The sequence below is a fragment of the Oncorhynchus mykiss genome, chromosome 1 (assembly GCF_057628025.1).
Source record: "Oncorhynchus mykiss isolate SJ-2025 chromosome 1, ASM5762802v1, whole genome shotgun sequence".
In the NCBI taxonomy this organism is placed as follows: Eukaryota; Metazoa; Chordata; class Actinopteri; order Salmoniformes; family Salmonidae; genus Oncorhynchus; species Oncorhynchus mykiss.
Genome location: NC_143022.1, coordinates 46,857,478 through 46,876,978, shown reverse-complemented (window position 1 = coordinate 46,876,978; position 19,501 = coordinate 46,857,478). Strand labels below are relative to the sequence as shown.

The 19,501-nt window shown below is 41.6% G+C and overlaps 1 protein-coding gene across 2 annotated transcripts; it reads left to right on the top strand.

The window, feature by feature from the left end:
- Positions 1-605: 605 nt before the first annotated feature.
- On the top strand, positions 606-17,632 carry parvaa (parvin, alpha a). 2 transcript variants are annotated; one of them, XM_021602711.3, is made up of 12 exons: positions 606-900; positions 5,885-5,974; positions 6,080-6,253; positions 6,409-6,549; positions 7,612-7,727; positions 8,019-8,077; positions 11,679-11,698; positions 11,867-11,928; positions 12,012-12,080; positions 13,312-13,413; positions 14,411-14,483; positions 15,121-17,632. In XM_021602711.3, the coding sequence occupies exons 1-12, from the start codon at positions 765-767 to the stop codon at positions 15,195-15,197; spliced, it is 1,119 nt and encodes a 372-aa protein (XP_021458386.1). In that variant the 5' UTR covers positions 606-764; the 3' UTR covers positions 15,198-17,632. The 2 variants fall into 2 exon arrangements, with proteins under 2 accessions (XP_021458386.1, XP_021458396.1); XM_021602721.3 differs by lacking the exon at positions 606-900 and adding an exon at positions 2,108-2,241.
- The last annotated feature ends 1,869 nt before the right edge of the window (positions 17,633-19,501 follow it).

Genomic DNA, 19,501 nt, shown 5'->3' with positions numbered 1-19,501 from the left:
AACCCAGCACGGGCTATCCCACACCAAACCCAGCACGGGCTATCCCACACCAAACCCAGCACGGGCTATCCCACACCAAACCCAGCACGGGCCCTTGAGCTCAAATGTTTTAAGCCGCATTGGACCCACATCGTGCCAATGTGGGCATGTTTGCTGGGAAAAGATGGGCTTATTACAGGCAAAGTATGGGCTACCCTCACCAGATATGGCCTGCCCACACTGGGCAAATCCCTTGGGGACAAAGGCGCAACGGCCCATTGTGGGCAGCCTACATGGAGCCAATATTTTAGCCTGCATTGGACCCACATCGTACCAATATGGACATGTTTGCTGGGTTGCCATACCATGCGGTGATGCAGCCAATCAAGATGCTTTCAATAGTGCATCTGTTGAACTTTTTGAGGATCAAAGCCTATTTTGGTGGTATTAGAATAACGCCTATAACAATTTCTATGCATCCTTACTGATATCACTAGAAAAATATGATAATGAGGAAATGTGTTTGTGATAAATCAGAAGTTACATAGCACACTGGTCAAAGCAAACAGGGGCCAGTTGCTAACTACAATCTATTCAGCCAGTAGGGTTTTATTTACAATAGAAATAGGGGAGGGAACAAGGAAGGGATTTAAGCCTGGATGATATTCCGTTTCCGCTTTAGGGAGTGAAAATTGATTTGAGCAGAACTTGACTTGAAAATCTATTTATTTCAGAGACCCACTCAACTTTTACAATATTGGTTGTACTTTTGGATAAATTGTATCATGGCTACTTCGCCGCAAAAGTCGCCATCCTCTCCGTCGCCGACGACTCCGAAATCACCCTCTTCCAGAAAGAAAGATGACTCGTTCCTGGGAAAACTTGGAGGAACTTTAGTAAGAAGAAAGAAGGCAAAAGAAGGTACATTTCTGATCAAAACAATACTGTCACGACCATGTCTAAACTTTACTTGCGTGAAGTGGCATGTGTATAAAAAAACAAATAAAAACCATCAGCAAAGCACAAGCAGAAAATAAGTATTTTATGGAACGACCGTGTAGCTCATTGTAATTAGCTAGTCGCTACAACATTGTTTCATCCGTTGTGTAATGAAGTCACGCCTCGACCATTGTCTGATTCTGTCTATTCGTTATTGGTAAAGGAATATCGCCTTTGCCTGCTTTCCGAACTGCAGATTAATTGAAGAGACTACATAAATATCGGTAAACTAGCGTACACACTCACTTTCTTGTAATTCAACGTTCTTGTATTGACCCGAGTTGGCCTGCAGGGCAGCTTGGGAGCGCATGCAGTGCCTGGTAGAGTTACTCACTGTAGCTGCAGGCTATGGTTGCCATGTAGGGTATGCTACTACTTCAGATGCAATTACTCTGGAATGAGACAAGAGCAAACACAACTCCAGGAGCAGCTGCACTGCTAGTGTATGTCCTTTATTTCACTGCTACGAGATTAACACACCTATAAAATGAACGAGTTGCCCATTGTTTTTCCTCAAGTTCCGTTTTTGATTTTGTTTTTTATTTCACCACTATTTAACCAGGTAGGCTAGTTGAGAACAAGTTCTCATTTGCAACTGCGACCTGGCCAAGATAAAGCAAAGCAGTATAACACATACAACAACAACACAGAGTTACACATGGAATAAACAAACATACAATCGATAATACAGTAGAAAAATCTATGTACAGCATGTGCAAATGAGGTAGGATCATCATCAAATGAATTAGATGCACATTAAGTGGAAATGTTCCCACTTCGTTTGTCCTGTTCAGAGTGCCCCCGATCTCCAGGGGGCCCCCAAAATGTGTTTGTCCGGCCCTGCACTTGTGTTATGATTGGTTTGTATCAATCAGGGTTCACAGGGCTGAGTGGTTGACACACCACAGCTGAGCCCTATCCCGTCTCTCCCTCATACACATCCACAGTGGAGCACACTGGCCAGGATGTCCGCAGTGTGTTCCTAGTGATTTGATGGAAAGCATCTCTGGTCCCGCGTTGCGGCAGTATATTTAATTTAAAGCTCTCTGACATTTTACGATGGGGAGGAAGAGAGGGGGCACGGCCTTGAACAAGCCTGTTGATTGGACCGCGGCGGGAGAGGGAGGAAAGGGGCGAGACAGAGAGTGTTAGAGATAGGACAGTGGATGTTAAGCAGGCTGGAGGAGAGGATGAGTCAGTGAAGGGAAGATGCTGGAAACCCAGAGAATGGAGAGATGGGCTGTGGAGCACTCTGCCCACCAGGTAAGAACGCCTGTTAGTATTCACCCACCCACTGCTGGAGCATGAGGAGAGGAAGGAGAAACACTGTGGCTGCATTTCAACAATCTAAAGTGGCGTCCTTTGCTGCTTTCCCTTCCTTCATTTACACATAGATGGTGTTGCAGGATGGGTGTAAGCAATGTGTGGTGGATACCTACCCGTTACTTGCTTTCACCAATCCAGGTCCTTCACATCAGTTCATATGAAGGAAAGTAGACGAGGAATGGAGACCCAGTGTCTGTAGCAGGTCTGGGATAGGATTAGCACCCCAACTCATAGCATCACATGCTCTGTGTGTGAATCTCTGCTGGTCAAGGGGACATTGTTTATGGAGATTATTTAAATGTGGGATTGGGAGGGCAGTGACAGTTCCTCTATTTTGTTGTAGACACGCTGATGCATGCAATTTTCAGTCATATAATTATTTCTGAGAGAAGGCATACAGTGCCCTCAAAGTATTCATACCCCTTTACTTATTCCACATATCAAATTTTATTTGTCCTATATGCCGAATAATTTTAACCAACAATGCAGTTCAAGAAATAGAGTTCAGAAAATATTTTCATAACAATAAAAAGTATCACTTAAAAATGACAACGAGGCTATATACAGGGGGTACCGGTTCCGAGTCAATGTGTGGGGGGCCGGGGGTACAGGTTAGTCGAGGTAATTTGTACATGTAGGTAGGGATAAAGTGACTGCTCGGTTACAGCCTGAGTTCAAAATGGATTAAAAAGGTTATTGTCACCCATCTACACACAATACCCCATAATGACAAAGTGAAAACATGTTTTGAGAAATGTTTGCTAATTCATTGAAAATGTAATGCATATATATCTCATTTACATAAGTATTCACACCCCTGAGGTAATACTTTGTAGAAGCATTTGTGAGTCTTTCTGGGTAAGTCTCGAAGAGCTTTCAACACCTGGATTGTGCAACATTTACACAATTCCATTACTCTTTTCAAAATTCTTCAAGCTCTGTCATATTGGTTGTTGATTATTCCTTAACCATTTTCAGGTCTTGCTGTAGATTTAAGTCAACTGTAACTCAGCCACTCAGGAACATTCATTGTCTTCTTGGTAAGCAACTCTCGTGTAGATTTGGCTTTGTGTTTTAGGTTATTGTCCTGTTGAAAGGTGAATTCATCTCCCAGTGTCTGGTGAAAAAGACTGAACTAGAATTTTGTCTCTGCTTAGCGCTGTTTATTTTCTTATCCTGAAAAACTCCCCAGTCCTTAGCGATTTAAAATCATACCCGTAACACTATCCAGTGATGGAAAAAGTACTCAATTGTCATACTTGAGTAAAAGTAAAGATACCCTTAATTTAAAAAGACTCAAGTGAAAGTCACCCAGTAAAATACTACTTGATTAAGTCTTAAAGTATTTGGGTTTTAAATATACTTAAGTATCATAAGTAAATGGAATTGCTAGAATGTACTAAAGTATCAAGAGGAAAAGTATAAACCAATTCAAATTCCCTATATTAAGCAAACCAGACAGCACAGTTTTATTTACATTTTTTGGTGGTTAGTTGGGGCCACACTCCAACACTCCGACAATTTACAAACAAAGCATTTGTGTTTAGTGAGTCCGCCAGATCAAAGGCAGTATGGATGACCAGGGATGTTCTCTTGATAAGTGTGTGAAATGGACCATTTTCCTGTCAAAATGTAACGAGTACTTTTGGGTGCCAGGACAAATGTATGGAGTAAAAAGTACATTATTTTCTTAAGGAATGTAGTGAAGTAAAAGTTGGCAAAAATATAAATAGTAAAGTACAGATACCCCCAAAAAGTACTTAGGTAAAAAATACTTTGAAGTGCTACTTAAGTACTTCACACCACTGCCACTATGTTTGAAAATATGCAGAGTGGTACTCACTAATGTTATATGTTTGGGGCAAATCCAATAACACTTTGTATTAAAGACAAAAAGCGAATTGCTTTGCTACATTTTTTTGCCGTACTATTTAGTGCCTTGTTGCAGACAGGACAACTGTTTTGGAATATTTGTATTCTGTACAGGCTTCCTTTTCACTCTGTCAATTAGGTTAGTATTGCAGAGTAACAACATTGTTGATCCATCCTCAGTTTTCTCCCTTCACAGCCATTAAACTTTCATGGTTTTAAAGTCACCATTGGCCTCATTGTGAAATCCCTGAGCGGTTTCCTTCCTCTCCGGCAACTGAATTGGAAAGGACGTCTGTATCATTGTAGTGACTGAGTGAATTTATATGCTATCCAATGTGTAGTTAATAATTTCACCATGCTCAAATGGATATTCAATGTCTGCCCCCCCCCCCCCCCATCTACCAATAGGTGCCCTTCTTTGCGAGGCATTGGAAAACCTCCCTGGTCTTTGTGGTTGAATCTGTTTTTGAAATTCACGCCTCAACTGACGGACCTTACAGATAATTGTATGTCCATTAATCAATTTTAAATTCAGGCTGTAACACAACAAAATCTGGAAAAAGTGAATACTTTCTGAAGGCACTGTGTGTCGTTCTGTCAAGGCACAGGATATTCTCCTTAGTCTTGATATGACGCTACACAAGCGGTCCGAATTAGGGCTGCTGATGGTGTTGATTATGAGGATGTCATCCTCGCTGGGAAGGAAGGCTGAGAAAACCAGCACAGGATGTTCACACCACTACAGGTGTCACTGAAACTGACACGAAGCAGTATAGTGAAAAGCATGCTTGGGCAAGGCAGGGGTTGATGGGAAACCAGGAAGTTCTGTGTGATAAATGGGCTACTAACAGGTGGGGAAAGTACATTATCTTGATTAACTGAGAACAGTGTCAGATCAGATAAAGCTGACTTTAGGAACGGTGACACAGAAAGCTGAGGTGGTGCAGTGATCTAAGGAGAAAACGTGATATTGGTTTAAGAATCAATTTTAGCTGCTGCTATTGATTTAAGAATACATAAGAATCATCCCCTTTAGAACACGTCTCCTCTGTTGTGAGATATAGCCTAGGGAGGAGGAGTGTACGGATGAGGGCCAATAAGTAGTAGACTATGAGGAAATGCCTGTCTGGAGGACAGAAGGGCATTACCTGGACTTGAGATAAAATTGCCGTGTTTTTCCAATGAGCAGCCGCTTCTAAGAAAATATTCCTTGACGGGTGAAACCACTTCCAGAAATAACCGCTACGCCTCAATAATATACCATATTAGACATTATAAAGAAGGCAAAGCCCGGTCCTGTGTTAGCGCTAGGCTATGTTGACCAAATAGCTGTGGTAGTAGTTAGCTAGTGTGTTAGTGGTGTGGGAACACTATTACAGTGCTATCATGTGCTGGTCCCTATCCTAGTAGTTGTCCCCCGCCTTAACAACAACCTCTCATTTCCCCTGACCCTCCGTGCTTATGTCTGCTGGATTTGCCATACTGGCAAACGCTTAGCTGGTCCTAAGAGCAGCAAAGTACTGAGCAATATGAAACGTGTAGTAGCCTAAGTTGTAGAAAGCTTCTTTTTTTTTTTTTGCCGAATTATCACAGTTAGGAGGCACAAACAGTAAGCCACGTACAACCTACGTGAATTTATAGCTGTTGCACTCAATGATGGCGGTTTGAGAGGATGCCTTGTGAGTGACGTGACGTGCTCTCCCTACAGTGTCTGAGCTCCAGGAAGAGGGGATGAACGCCATCAACCTGCCCTTGAGCCCCACCCAATACGAACTGGACCCAGAAGACACCATGCTAGGTAAGTGCAGTGCAGTACAGTGCAGTCCCTATCTGAGATCCCTGGCCATAGAAGATGAGACGCCTTGACACTGGCTATACCTAATCTTGCTTTCTGTTCCTACAGAGGAGAATGAGGTCCGCACCATGGTCGACCCCAACTCCAAGAACGACCAGAAACTACAGGAACTCCAGAAGGTGTTGATCGACTGGATCAATGATGTGTTGGTGGGGGAGAGGATCATCGTGAAGGACCTGGCTGAGGATCTATACGACGGGCAGGTTCTGCAGAAACTCTTTGGTGAGGAACAAGTCCATTTAATGGTACTACCGCTCGCCTTCTCCCTCTGACCATTTTCTCTCAGGCCTTTCTCTCATTGTGCAAATGCCTGTATTTATGCTAAAGACCCCCGACCAAATTTAATACATTCTGTTTTCTTTGTATATGTGTTTCAGAGAAGCTGGAGGGGGAGAAGCTAAACGTAGCTGAGGTGACCCAGTCGGAGATCGCCCAGAAACAGAAACTACAGACGGTGCTGGAGAGGATCAACGACTCCATCAAGGTCTCTGCCAGGAGCATCAAATGGAACGTGGACTGTAAGTAGAGGCTGAGAATTTGGTCGTATTAATTAGGGCACACCGTAGCAAGACATTAGGCAAACGGAAAATGATAACAAGAGTTCTTATTGGACAGTCCCTCCATGTTTCAGTCCATTTTCCTCTCTTTGGTGAGAGAGACTCAGCATACAGTCGTTGTTGAGTGAGCCAAAGTGGTCAGACAGGTGGAATACATGGGGGCTTCAGCTTGTTACCAGTCCATACACTGGTCGTCGAGTTTTCTCTGCTTCCCATTGAGCCGTCTCTAATGGAGAAGGAATGTCTGTCCATACAGTACATTTAGTTAAAGCACTTTAGGTTTGCCGTGATGTCTCTATTTTATGAGGCTTTTAACAAGAATACGATAACACTGGTAATAGCGTTCTAGCTTGTGTTTTATCATTAGCGTACATCTATGAGAAAAGGAAAGGGAGTTGTAGGGATGAACTGATTTGAGGGAAGTAAGTCCAGAAATATACATATTCATTAAAGTTGGAATCCGTAGCGGTGAAACTGCCACGTCTGTTTGCAATATTCCAAACAACAAAGATGTGACTTAAAACAACACTGTTTTAATCATGGCACGTGATAGAACAGCAGAGTATGTGCGATTTATTTTTTGTATTACTTTGCTTTTCAAAAACCATAACAAATGTGCCTGGGGTATCCAGTGGCGCTAATGTGGATCTCAGCTTACGGTAAGAGGTAAATGCATGACTACATCACGAAAGAGGAACACTTGTATGATATGATGGCATTTTTGATCGAATTTACAGCAGAATTCTGTCAACCAAGCGCCAACCAAATCAATGCGTTGTTCCCTGCTTTCAACCTTTTTCTTTTAAGCTGAAGAAAACACTTAAGGGCGATGTACCACACACTTCTGTTCTGATCCTCTTAGGCTGAGAGGGTCAGGCTGATATCAGAGGGCTTTTAGATACCTCTCCTTTAATTTAGCTTCTTTTTATTAGGCGGGAATCAAAACATTGTTTCCTTCATTGATTGTTCTTCCAACCAATGAAAACTAAAGCAAATCCCCATTTCTGTCGGTCTCTTGCCCAGCGGTCCATGCTAAGAGTATAGTGGCCATTCTTCACCTGTTGGTGGCGCTATCTCAGCACTTCAGAGCACCAATCAGACTTCCTGATCACGTGTCCATCCAAGTAGTGGTGGTTCAGGTACTGTAAATCCTCTTATTTTGCTTGGTGCATAGTACACATGAATGAAACTTGATAGAAGTCTCAGGTCATACACCTGTTTTGTTACATGTTATAATAACTTCGCTATACATGCTTATAAATGCTGTTTTACGATAAATTGCAGTACTACAATACTTTGTCAAATTAAACCACGGGTGGGTCTAATCCTGAATGCTGATTGGTTAAAACCGCATTCTGGCTAAATCTGACTTAAAATGCCTATTTACTCTGTTCCTTTTCCTGTTTCTTTTTTTCTTTATTTTCTCTCAGAAAAGGGAGGGGATTCTGCAATCTCGCCAGATCCAGGAGGAGATCACGGGCAATACGGAGTAGGTCACGTTTTTCTCTGATGGGATGAACCAGTCATTGAGAGAACACACTCCTTCTCACTCAGTGTGAGAGCTCTGTTTTGTCAGAAATAGGGATGGGTTCACCACAGCAGTAAACCACATACCACTGTCTTCCCCAAAACACAATGCGATCTCCTATTTACAATATGAAGTACTTTGATATAGATTTGTATCTCTCAAATGCAATCCCCTCTGTAGCCTTTATGTAACAACCGCATCCTATTAATACGTTTTTCAAGCACAATTATTTCACCAGTGTGTATGAACACAGTCGACCATTGTATAAACAGGGCCGTGAGGGTTCCTTGCCATTGTAGCGTTGCCCCAGCTGAGGTTGGAGCGGACCAGCAGGTCCAGAGCAGCTGGGGAGATTAGTGGGTGAGCAAAGCGCTCATATCATGGTTACGGTCACAGGGCTGTTTTCATATGACCAGGACCGTTGCCCTGCCATCAGTGATTACACCATGAAGAGAAAGGGTGTCGTATGTGCGTGTGTTTGTGCGTGTCTAAGCCATTCCTCGTTGGCCCTCTTTTGTGTGATAGCTGTTGGGATGTTGCAGCAGCCCCTTGACTCAACATGTGTGACAATGCCTAGTGGCCCATTCTGTTAATGTTCAGTAAGGTTAATCGCTTGTGTACAACAACATTACTGTATTCACCACCAACATTCCTCTGTATCAGGTTGATATCAATGTATCAAAAGTATTTATTTATTTTATTTTTTTAACTAGGCAAGTCAGTTAAGAACACATTCTTATTAACAATGACGGCCTACCAAAAGGCCTCCTACGGGGGCCTGGGATTAAAAATAAGTACATATAAATATAGGACAAGAGAGACAACACTATGTAAAGAGAGACCTAAGACAAGAACATAGTAAGGCAACATAACATGGTAGCAGCACAAAACATGGTACAAACTTTATTGGGCACAGACAACAGCGTAAAGGGCTAGAAGGTAGAGACAACAATACATCACACAAAGCAGCCACAACTGTCAGTAAGAGTGTCCATGATTGAGTCTTTGAATGAAGAGATTGAGATAAAACTGTCCAGTTTGAGTGTTTGTTGCAGCTCGTTCCAGTTGCTAGCTGCAGTGAACTGAGAAGAGGAGTGACCCAGGGATGTGTGTGCTTTGGGGACCTTTAACAGAATGTGACTGGCAGAATGGTGTTGTATGTGGAGGATGAGGGCTGTAGTAGACTTCTCAGATAAGGGGGAGTGAGGCCTAAGAGGGTTTTATAAATAAGCATCAACCAGTGGGTCTTGCGACAGGTATACAGAGATGAACAGTTTACAGAGGAGTATAGAGTGCAGTGATGTGTCCTATAAGGAGCATTGGTGGCAAATCTGATGGCCAAATGGTAAAGAACATCTAGCTGCTTGAGAGCACACTTACCTGCCGATCTATAAATTATGTCTCTGTAATCTAGCATGGGTAGGATGGTCCTCTGAATCAGGGTTAGTTTGCAGCTGGGGTGAAGAGGAGTGATTACGATAGAGGAAACCAAGTCTAGATTTAACTTTAGCCTGCAGCTTTGATATGTGCTGAGAGAAGAACAGTGTACTGTCTATCCATACTCCCAAGTACTTGTATGAGGTGACTACCTCAAGCTCTAAACCCTCAGAGGTAGTAATAACACCTGTGGGGAGAGGGGCATTCTTCTTAACAAACCAGATGACCTTTGTTTTGGAGTTGTTCAGAACAAGATTAAAGGTAGTGAAAGCTTGTTGGACACTAAGAAAGCTTTGTTTTAGAGCATTTAACACAATATCCGGGGATGGGCCAGCTGAGTAGAGGACTACCATCTGCATATAAATGGATGAGAGCACTTCCTACTGCCTGAGCTATGTTGATGTAAATTGAGAAGTGCGGGGGACCTAGGATCGAGCCTTGGGGTACTCTCTTGGTGACAGGCAGTGGCTGAGACAGCAGATTTTGACTTTATGCACTGCACTCTTTGAGAGGTAGTTAGCAAACCAGGCCAAAGACCCATCAGAGACACCAATACTCCTTAGCCGGCAAGAAAGGAATGGTCTACCGTATTAAAAGCTTTGGCCAAGTCAATAAAAATAGCAGCACAACATTGCTTAGAATCAAGGGCAATGGTGACATCATTTAAGACCTTCTTAAGGTTGCAGTTACACATCCATAACCTGAGCGGAAACCAGATTGCATACCCGGAAGAATACTATAGACATCAAGAAAGCCAGTCAGTTGATTATTGACAAGTTTTTCCAACACTTTTGATAAATGGGGCAAAATAGAAATGGGCCTATAACAGTTAGGATCAGCTTGATCTCCCCCTTTTAAATAAAGGACGAACGGTGGCTGCCTTCCAAGCAATGGGAACCTCCCCAGAAAGGAGCGACAGACTTGGCGATGACAGGGGCAGCAACGTTAATGAAGAAAGAGGCTAAACCATCTGACCCAGATGTTTTTTGGGGGTCAAGTTTAAGGTGCTCCTTTAGCACCTCGGACTCAGTGACTGCCTGCAGGGAGAAACTTTGTAGCGGGCAGGGGAAAAAGAAGGAGAAGAATCGGGGATAGTCGCATTAGAAGGGGTGGGAGATGAGGAAATGTTGAACGGGCAAGGAGGCATGGCTGAGTCCAATAGGAATCCTGACTTAATGAAGTGGTGATTAAAGAGCTCAGCCTTGTGCTGAGCAACCACATCATCAACATTAATGGACATGGGTAACTGTGAGGAGGAGGGTTTATTCCCCTGGTCTTTAACCGTTTTCCACAACTTCTTGGGGTTAGACCCACAGAGAGAGAACTGCTCCTTAAAGTAACTAACTTTGGCCTTCCGGATAGCCTAAGTGCACTTATTTCTCATTTGCCTGAACGAGAAACAGTCAGCCGGAGTATGCGTGTGCCGAGCCTTTCGCCAAATGCAGTTCTTGAGGTGGAGTAACTCTGCAAGATCCCAGTCGAACCAGGGGCTAGACCAGTTTTTAATACTAATTTTCTTTATGGGAGCGTGTTTGTTAACAATACCACTGAAAATATCAAGAAAAGAAGGTCCAAGTGTCTTCGACAGAGGGGATGTAGCTGATTCTATACCATTTTAGAGACCAGTTCATGAAGGAAGCCTTGCTCATTTAAATTTTTTTAGCAAGCGTCTATGACAATCAAGACAGGTTGTTTCATTGAGCAGCAGACACAGGCTGTAAAACAGTGATCACTAAGGTCATTACAGAAAATTCCAGACTGATGCCTATCAGGAATATTTGTGAGGATTACATTGAGGAGAGTTGCCTTTTCTCGATGTTTGGGGTCATACCTTGTAGAATTGGTAGTAATTTGAAAGATTTAGTAGTTGTGGAATAATCCCATGTGGCTCACTTGGTAGAGCAAGGCGCTTGCAACGCCAGGGTTGTGGGTTCGAATCCCATTGGGGACCAGTATGAAAATGTACTCGCTCACTACTGTAATTCGCACTGGATAAGAGTGTCCATCTGCTAAATTACTAAAATGTAAATGTACATTGTAAACATTTTAATGAAGTTCTTCGTGAGCTGTCCTTGTTGACCAAATGGCGCTTTTATATCTTTTTTGTTTTTCTCTTTTCCCTCAGGGCTTTATCTGGCAGACATGGTATGCCTTCTACTTGGTCTATTCTCTCCTAATGCATCTTTTAATCAGTCGCAGTAAATTTGACACTTATTTTTTATTTTAAATTGCTGTTTTCAGTATATGACAACCTTGATGCTTTTTACCTCGTTTCTGTTAGTAACGGTATGACTGTTCTCTCCATCCATTAAGAGCGAGATGCTTTCGACACCCTGTTTGATCACGCTCCAGACAAGCTCAATGTGGTAAAAAAGGTAGTGTGTGTTAATACTAGTAATAGTAGAGTTTTCTGTTGTACTGTTGGCGTGCCTCACAGAAATGACTGCTGTTTCCACAGACTCTCATCACCTTTGTGAACAAACACTTGAACAAGCTCAATCTGGAGGTGGCTGAACTGGACACACAGGTACAGTATGAACTAGAATTACAGTTGAAATCAGAAGTTTACATACACCTTAGCCAAATACGTTTAAACTCAGTTTTTCACAATTCCTGACATTTAATCCTAGTAAACATTCCCTGTCTTAGGTCAGTTCGGATCACCACTTTATTTTAAGAATGTGAAATGTCAGAATAATAGTAGCGAGAAGGATTTATTTCAGCTTTTATTTATTTCATCACATTCCCAGTGGGTCAGAAGTTTACATACACTCAATTAGTATTTGGTAGCATTGCCTTTAAATTGTTTAACTTGGGTCAAACGTTTCGGGTAGCCTTACACAAGCTTCCCACAATAAGTTAGGTGAATTTTGGCGCATTCTTCCTGACAGTGCTGGTGTAACTGAGTCAGGTTTGTGGGCCTCCTTGCTCGCACACGCTTTTTCAGTTCTGCCCACAAATATTCTATAGGATTGAGGTCTGGGCTTTGTGATTGCCACTCCAATACCTTGACTTTGTTGTCCTTAAGCCATTTTGACACAACTTTGGAAGTATGCTTGGGGTCATTGTCCATTCGGAAGACACATTTGCGACCAAGCTTTAACTTCCTGTCTGTCTTGAGATGTTGCTTCAATATATCCACATAATTGTCCATCCTCATGATGCCATCTATTTTGTGAAATGCACCAGTCCCTCCTGCAGTAAAGCACCCCCACAACATGATGCTGCCACACCCGCGCTTCACGGTTGAGATGGTGTTCTTCGGCTTGCAAGCGTTCCCCTTTTTCCTCCAAACATAGCAATGGTCATTATGGCCAAACAGTTCTATTTTTGTTTCATCAGACCAGAGGACATTTCTCCAAAAAGTACGACCTTTGTCCCCATGTGACAAAAAAAAACAAAAAAAAATGTGCAGTTGCAAACCATAGTCTTGCTTTTTTTATGGCGGTTTTGGAGCAGTGGCTTCTTCCTTGCTGAGCGGCCTTTCAGGTTGTGTCGATATAGGACTTGTTTTACTGTGGATATAGATACTTTTGTACCTATAATTGTTAGAAAAATTACTTGTCATGCACTAAGTAGATGTGCTAACCGACTTGCCAAAACCATAGTTTGTTAACAAGAAATTTGTGGAGTGGTTGAAAAACAAGTTTTAATGACTCCAACCTAAGTGTATGTAAACTTCCGACTTCAACTGTATCTAATTAGAATCATACCTCTTGTATATTGATATGAATAAGCATGTTTTTTTTATTCTTTAGTTTGCTGACGGTGTGTACCTTGTTCTGCTGATGGGATTGCTGGAGGGCTACTTTGTTCCACTCTATAATTTCTTCCTGACTCCTGAGAACTTTGAACAACAGGTATGTTGACATTTACTCTCCATTTTTCCAAATTCTATCTTTGCTCGGTGTGGTACACGTTAATGACAGTGAACACACTAGTCTTTGTTTTGTTCCATTTCATACATTTCCAGCAAATTATTGTTTTTTTTCAGGCCCTAATTGTTTAATTCAAACATTTGCATAACTTTTTACTTCAAGATGGCTAATCCCTCAGTGATTAATTATATTTGCTGATATTAGTATTTATCATGAAGATTATTCCATATTGTCAGCCAGACAATGTGCAACCCAAAGCCTCTTGACGGCTATTCTTAGCAGGCTTTCTAAAGGGATGCCCTGTCAGGCCTGAGACTGGGTCCTCTCCAGCCGGCTGTGCTGTGCCAGGCAGTGGGCACCCGGCAGGCAGCATCTGTAATCTGCTCCTGCACAGAAAATCAATAAGTGGCCAGGAGATTAGCGCTAATGCAGGGAGAGGGGGGAGAAGGGACAAAGGGGTCTTTTCAGGGACAGCTGCTATATAGGAGTCCCTGGTACTCGCCTGAAGGAATCCTCCAATGGTCAGTCTTGGTATTGCTTGATTTTTAACTTCTTCCTTTTATTTTGCTCTCTCACTCTTTCTTCTGTCTCAAGCGCTCTCTTTCTCTTAAGCTTTGGCTACTAATTATCCACTCCATATTTCCTTAATTGCCTTCACCTCCTAGCTGGTCTGTTCTAAGGCTTCCCACATTCACTCAGTACCACACTTTTACATGAACCAAACAACAACCAGATTCTGATAGAACCCCCCCTCCCCCCCTCCTTTTTGCCTGGTGCTGAGTGACTGTTTGTCCAGCTGTAAAGAGCTTATGGGTTTATTGAGCTGATGTTTACACACCTAGGAACCTGTGGTAGGGGAGCTGTAATGACTTGTGTGAATTGTATAGGTGTGTTATGGTTTAGGAGCTGTTTCCTCATACTCTGTGTGTGGCTTGCTCTTCTGTTGTGTAATGTTGTTGTCATTGTGTTTCTCATGCAGGTGCACAACGTGTCCTTCTCTTTTGAGCTGATGCAAGACGGAGGTTTGGAGAGACCCAAACCTAGACCTGAAGGTAGGTGTTCTCCTTTAGGATGCTGTTTATATAGTTCCCATTGACAATTATTTTTTGTATTGCTTTTGTCCGTTTTCTTATTTTTAAGAAGATTCATTCTGGAAATTACATTTGCCTCCTAATTTAAAGTCCAGTATTTTTTTTGTGAGAATGCTGTCAGGCAAGAAGCCCTGAAAGCAAAACTTATGTGAGAATATTGCTGTATCTTCCATTCAAACTGTTCCGAGAGAATTGGCTATATGCTCCTCTACGGTACAAATCCATTCAGTAAATCTTAAATGCCACACTTTGCTAAAGTAAAAGCACAACACACCAAGCCCCTTAATGGATATGTTTACTTGTTGAGGTTTGTGCGTTTACGTGACGTATTTGTTAGTTTGTCCTTAGTATTATGTAGTAGTGTGTCTGTGAATGCGTGTTGAGACACATTCATGGTCGGTGTACCTTTTTCATTGGCAGTGTTGTACCTGAATCATTTCTCATGGTCAAAACATTTCCTTTATACCACATATCCTGATAGAATTCAATTTAAAAAAAAATATTTTACTGGTATTGACTCTATCAAAACATCTTTTTATTTTTTAGAGAGATTGCTGTCTGTGTTTATTTAAATGTTATTAATTCCCTTATTTCCCAGATATCGTGAACTGTGACCTCAAGTCAACCCTGAGGGTGCTGTACAACCTCTTCACCAGGTACAGAAACGTGGAGTGAATATGCTGTGTTGGGGGTGACTCATTTTATGGGGCATCACATTCAAGTTTCAAGCGTTTTTCCCCAATTACATGCTTCAAAGGAAGTTGTCCCTTGAAAAGAACACTACGAACCAATTCAGGACATTCAGCATTGGTATTATCAATATTTTTTTTATAGATTCCATTATTCCAAATATTTGATGTGCTATAATAATAACTTCTACTATTGTATGTGCTGTTTGACATTTTAAAATACACTACATAGTGTATGTATTTTTGTTTCTTAAATGAATGCATATTAGTCTAAGTAAAAACAGTCATTGTATGATTGGTATTTTAATTATATTTTTAATAGATGAAAATTCCATTATTTTTTTTCTTAATGTCATATTTCAAAAGGTTGATATAGTGATGAAATTTCTTCATGTTTCCATCGCTAAAGTTAAAGTCCATCGCTAAAGTTTCATTTATTTACTAAACAAATGTTTGTTAACCTACATTTATTGTGCTTTTGTGTGCACCTGGCCTTCTCATTCACTTAGCTGTTTTCTACTTTCACTAGTGGATAAGTGCCTTTTTAATAATAAAAAGACTGTACTGCATGCCATTTATTAGGAAGACACCACTTAAAGTGCTGACTGTGACTGAATATGCTCTTTTTCTTTATTCTCAAAACTGCTTTGCACGTCTCATATATGTTAAATGTTTTAATAACCCCAAACTGAAATTCCTAAAATGTTGTAATGTTAAAACAATCTTTGTAAAGGAACGGAAGGTCTCCCTCACGGTAACACTTTGTTTGGATAGTCCATCTGTAGATGTTCTACAGCAGTGGTCACCAACCTTTTTGGAGTCCATCAGTTTCTGAGTCAAAATGCAAGCCGAGCTCTACTGTGGAACATGTGTTTAAAAAAAAATAATAATAATAACTTGAACGTAAACCTATGCAACATCACCCTATTAAAAACAGCACTGTATTTAATGAGGTTTGTACAGAACATTATCACTGCATATTGGCTTTGCTTGAATTGCCCTGTCAAATGCATTGTTATTCTTCAGACCATTAAAAAAATATATATATTTGATGTAGGCTATAGGATCACACCAATAATAGATCAGTTGTTGTATTACTTGTGAAGCACGGCTGAGTGAGCGTACATTTTAAATAATTCACTTTTTTTCTGTTTACTGGTCTCACGGTGCCTGCATCTGATGGTCAGTCTCAGCGGAGGGAGAGCGCAGCAGACTGAGGGTCCGTCTCAACATCCCTCTGCTCTCTCTTTCCTCCGCTGACACTGACCAAGAAGGGCCACCGTCTTCCAGCTGATGGTGAAACTCGAGTCGCACCGCATTATTTCTGTGTCATGCACAAAATCATGTTACTCCTATGAACAGAGAAAGTGAGATATTCCTCGATATTAAATAAGACTGAAGCCGCTAATAATAACGCAAGCCAATCGATACACTTTCCTACTCATTATTTGCTGTATTTGTTGAGTCTCTCTCTGGTCATGGTTTTTAAACATTTAAAAATCTTACAGCCTCAACTTTGCTGTAGCGTTCTTTTACGCCTGCTACTTTTACTGCAGATATGTTAATCTGAGCCATTCGATTGGCCAGTGGTACACCTACACTTCACTTAATTTGCTCCCACCGGGAAGGCATAGTTTGTACCTTCAGACTTATGAAATGGGAACACATCGCCTACCCAGCATACAGGGCAGTTGAATCGAGTGCGTCTACCACTGACAGCGCAAGATGAATTAATAAAATAGGAACACAAGGCTTACTGCTGTTTTTTTTGTTTACAGAAACGTTTGGCGATTAGACTAGGAATGCCTTGGAGATCACTGCTCTATAGACTATCAGTAACATTTCCACTACAGTGCATTCGTAAAGTATTCAGACCTTTTGACTTTTTCCACATTTTGTTACATTACAGCCTTATTCTAAAATGGATTAAATGGTCCCCCCCTCATCAATCTATACACAATACCCTATAATGACAAATCGAAAACAGGTTATTCAGAACCGCTTTGTCATTATGGAGTATTGTGTGTAGATTGAGGGAACAAATTATCTATTTTAGAAAAGGGCTAACGTAACAAAACGTGAAAAAAGGGAATGGGTCTGAATCCTTCCTGAATGCACTGTACCTACTAATCATATCCTTTAACCCTGACCCTTATTCTTTACCCTAACCGTAACCTTATCAACATATAGTCATACTATCTGTAGAGCATCTACAGATGGATAATCCGGACTATCCAAATCAAGTGTGACCTCGCTCACTAATGCAGAGGTCTTTTAAAGATTTGTCAAATGTGTGAGAATTGGGGGTTTTGCAAACACTTTTTCAAATGGTATACACTACAAGCTTTTGTATTTTGAGTTAATTCATCCGTAGTTTCTATTGCTCATCTGTTAATTCTGAAATAAAACATTGTCTGTGGATATTATGGTGATTGAATGTTATTCCATTACTGCAATGTTACCAGCGCCCTCACTTCCCTCTTCAGAATAGGATATATTTTGGGAACCTGAGGTTTGATCAGAGCAGTATTTCTAGCGGGTCTCAGCCTTTCCTGTCATATATTCTACAATAGAGCTGAGTGACCTCTACAATACTATTAAAGATTGTCAGCTCTGCGATACTATTAAAGATTGGGAGCAGGTGGTCACTGTTGGGGGAAAACGGCAGAAAAACAAGGTTCTTTCTGTATTTGATCATTTTAAAGGGGAAAGTAAACCAGTGCACCAATGTACCAGGTCGTGTCTGTTAGTGCAACCTATATGATAGTTGGTTGTCCCTGTAAGAATAGGGTAGAGCTGTGCTTTATTTCTCAGTTGAAGCCAGATGTCAGTCCGGCTAGTATGAAGCCACTACGACCATCATAACGTTAGTTTCCAATTGCTCTGCCTCTGACACATTCACTACTGAGCTATTATCACTAAAGCTAAGGGAGAGAGCTTTCAGTACATTTGAGTACGCGTCCGCCCTATAGAGAGAAAATAACAGAAAACGACAGCAGAGTAATTGACTGGTCGTGTAAGGTGCCCTGACTGCTGAATAGTAGTGTTACCCCCATTAGAGGGTAATTACCCCCTATCTCTCTCCCTCTACATCCCTCTCCCCTTTATTCCTTTCATTACTTTTCCTCACAGCAGAGCTAGTGCTTGTGCATCTGCCGAGTCTCTGCCTCTTGTACCTCACCTTTTAGCAGGCATAAGAGTATAGAGAGTACAGCAGAGGAAGAGAAGGGACCATTGGCAGAGATGTGAAGAAGACAATTTGATACATTTGGCCTCCTTTATTTGCATGTGAGGATTGATCATTCATTTTTTGGAAAAAGCTGAACACATGTAGGCTAAACACCATAATAACTCCAAAGAAACGCACACAATGTCTGCTCTGTTAGGCCCGTTTCGCTAGGGGTCATGTAACCTGGCTGCCCTTTCTCCTTCAAGTGTTGGGATTTTCACATGCTGCTAAGAAAGCAGGGCCACATCAAAGGCTGAGGCATTCACCCGTAACATCACAAGCAGCCCTGTGGACTATGAATCAGAGAGGCGATTGCACAAACATTCATGTATTTTCTGTGCATTTGGAAAGTATTCAGACCCCTTGACTTTTTCCACATTTTGATATGTTACAGCCTTTTTTTTAAATGGAAAAAAAACATTTTCATCATCAATTTCCTACACTACCCCATAATGACAAAGTGAAAACTGTTAATTTATTCAAAATAAAAAGTACCTTATTTACATAAATATTCAGACCCATTGCTATGAGATTTGAAATTGAACTCCGGTGCATCCTGTTTCCATTGACCATCCTTGATGTTTCTACAACTTGATTGGAGCCCACCTGTGGTAAATTCAATTGATTGGACATGATTTGGAAAGGCCCACACCTGTCTATATAAGAACCCCCACTTGACAGTGCATGTCAGAGCAAAAAAACAAGCCATGAGATAGAAGGAATTGTCTGTAGAGCTCTGAGACAGGATTGTGTCGAGGCACAGATCGGGGGAAGGGTACCAGAAAATTTCAGCAGCATTGAAGGTCCCCAAGAACACAGTAGCCCCCATCGTTCTTAAATGGAAGTTGTTTGAAACCACCAACACTCTTCTTAGAGCAGGCTGCCCAGCCAAACTGAGCATTCGGGAGAAGGGCCTTGGTCAGGGAGGTGGCCAAGAACCCGATGGTCACTCTGACAGAGTTCCTCTGTGGAGATGGGAGAACCTTCCAGAAGGAAAGCCATCTCTGCAGCACTCCAACAATCAGGCCTTAATGGCCAAGTGGCAAAACGGAAGCCACTCC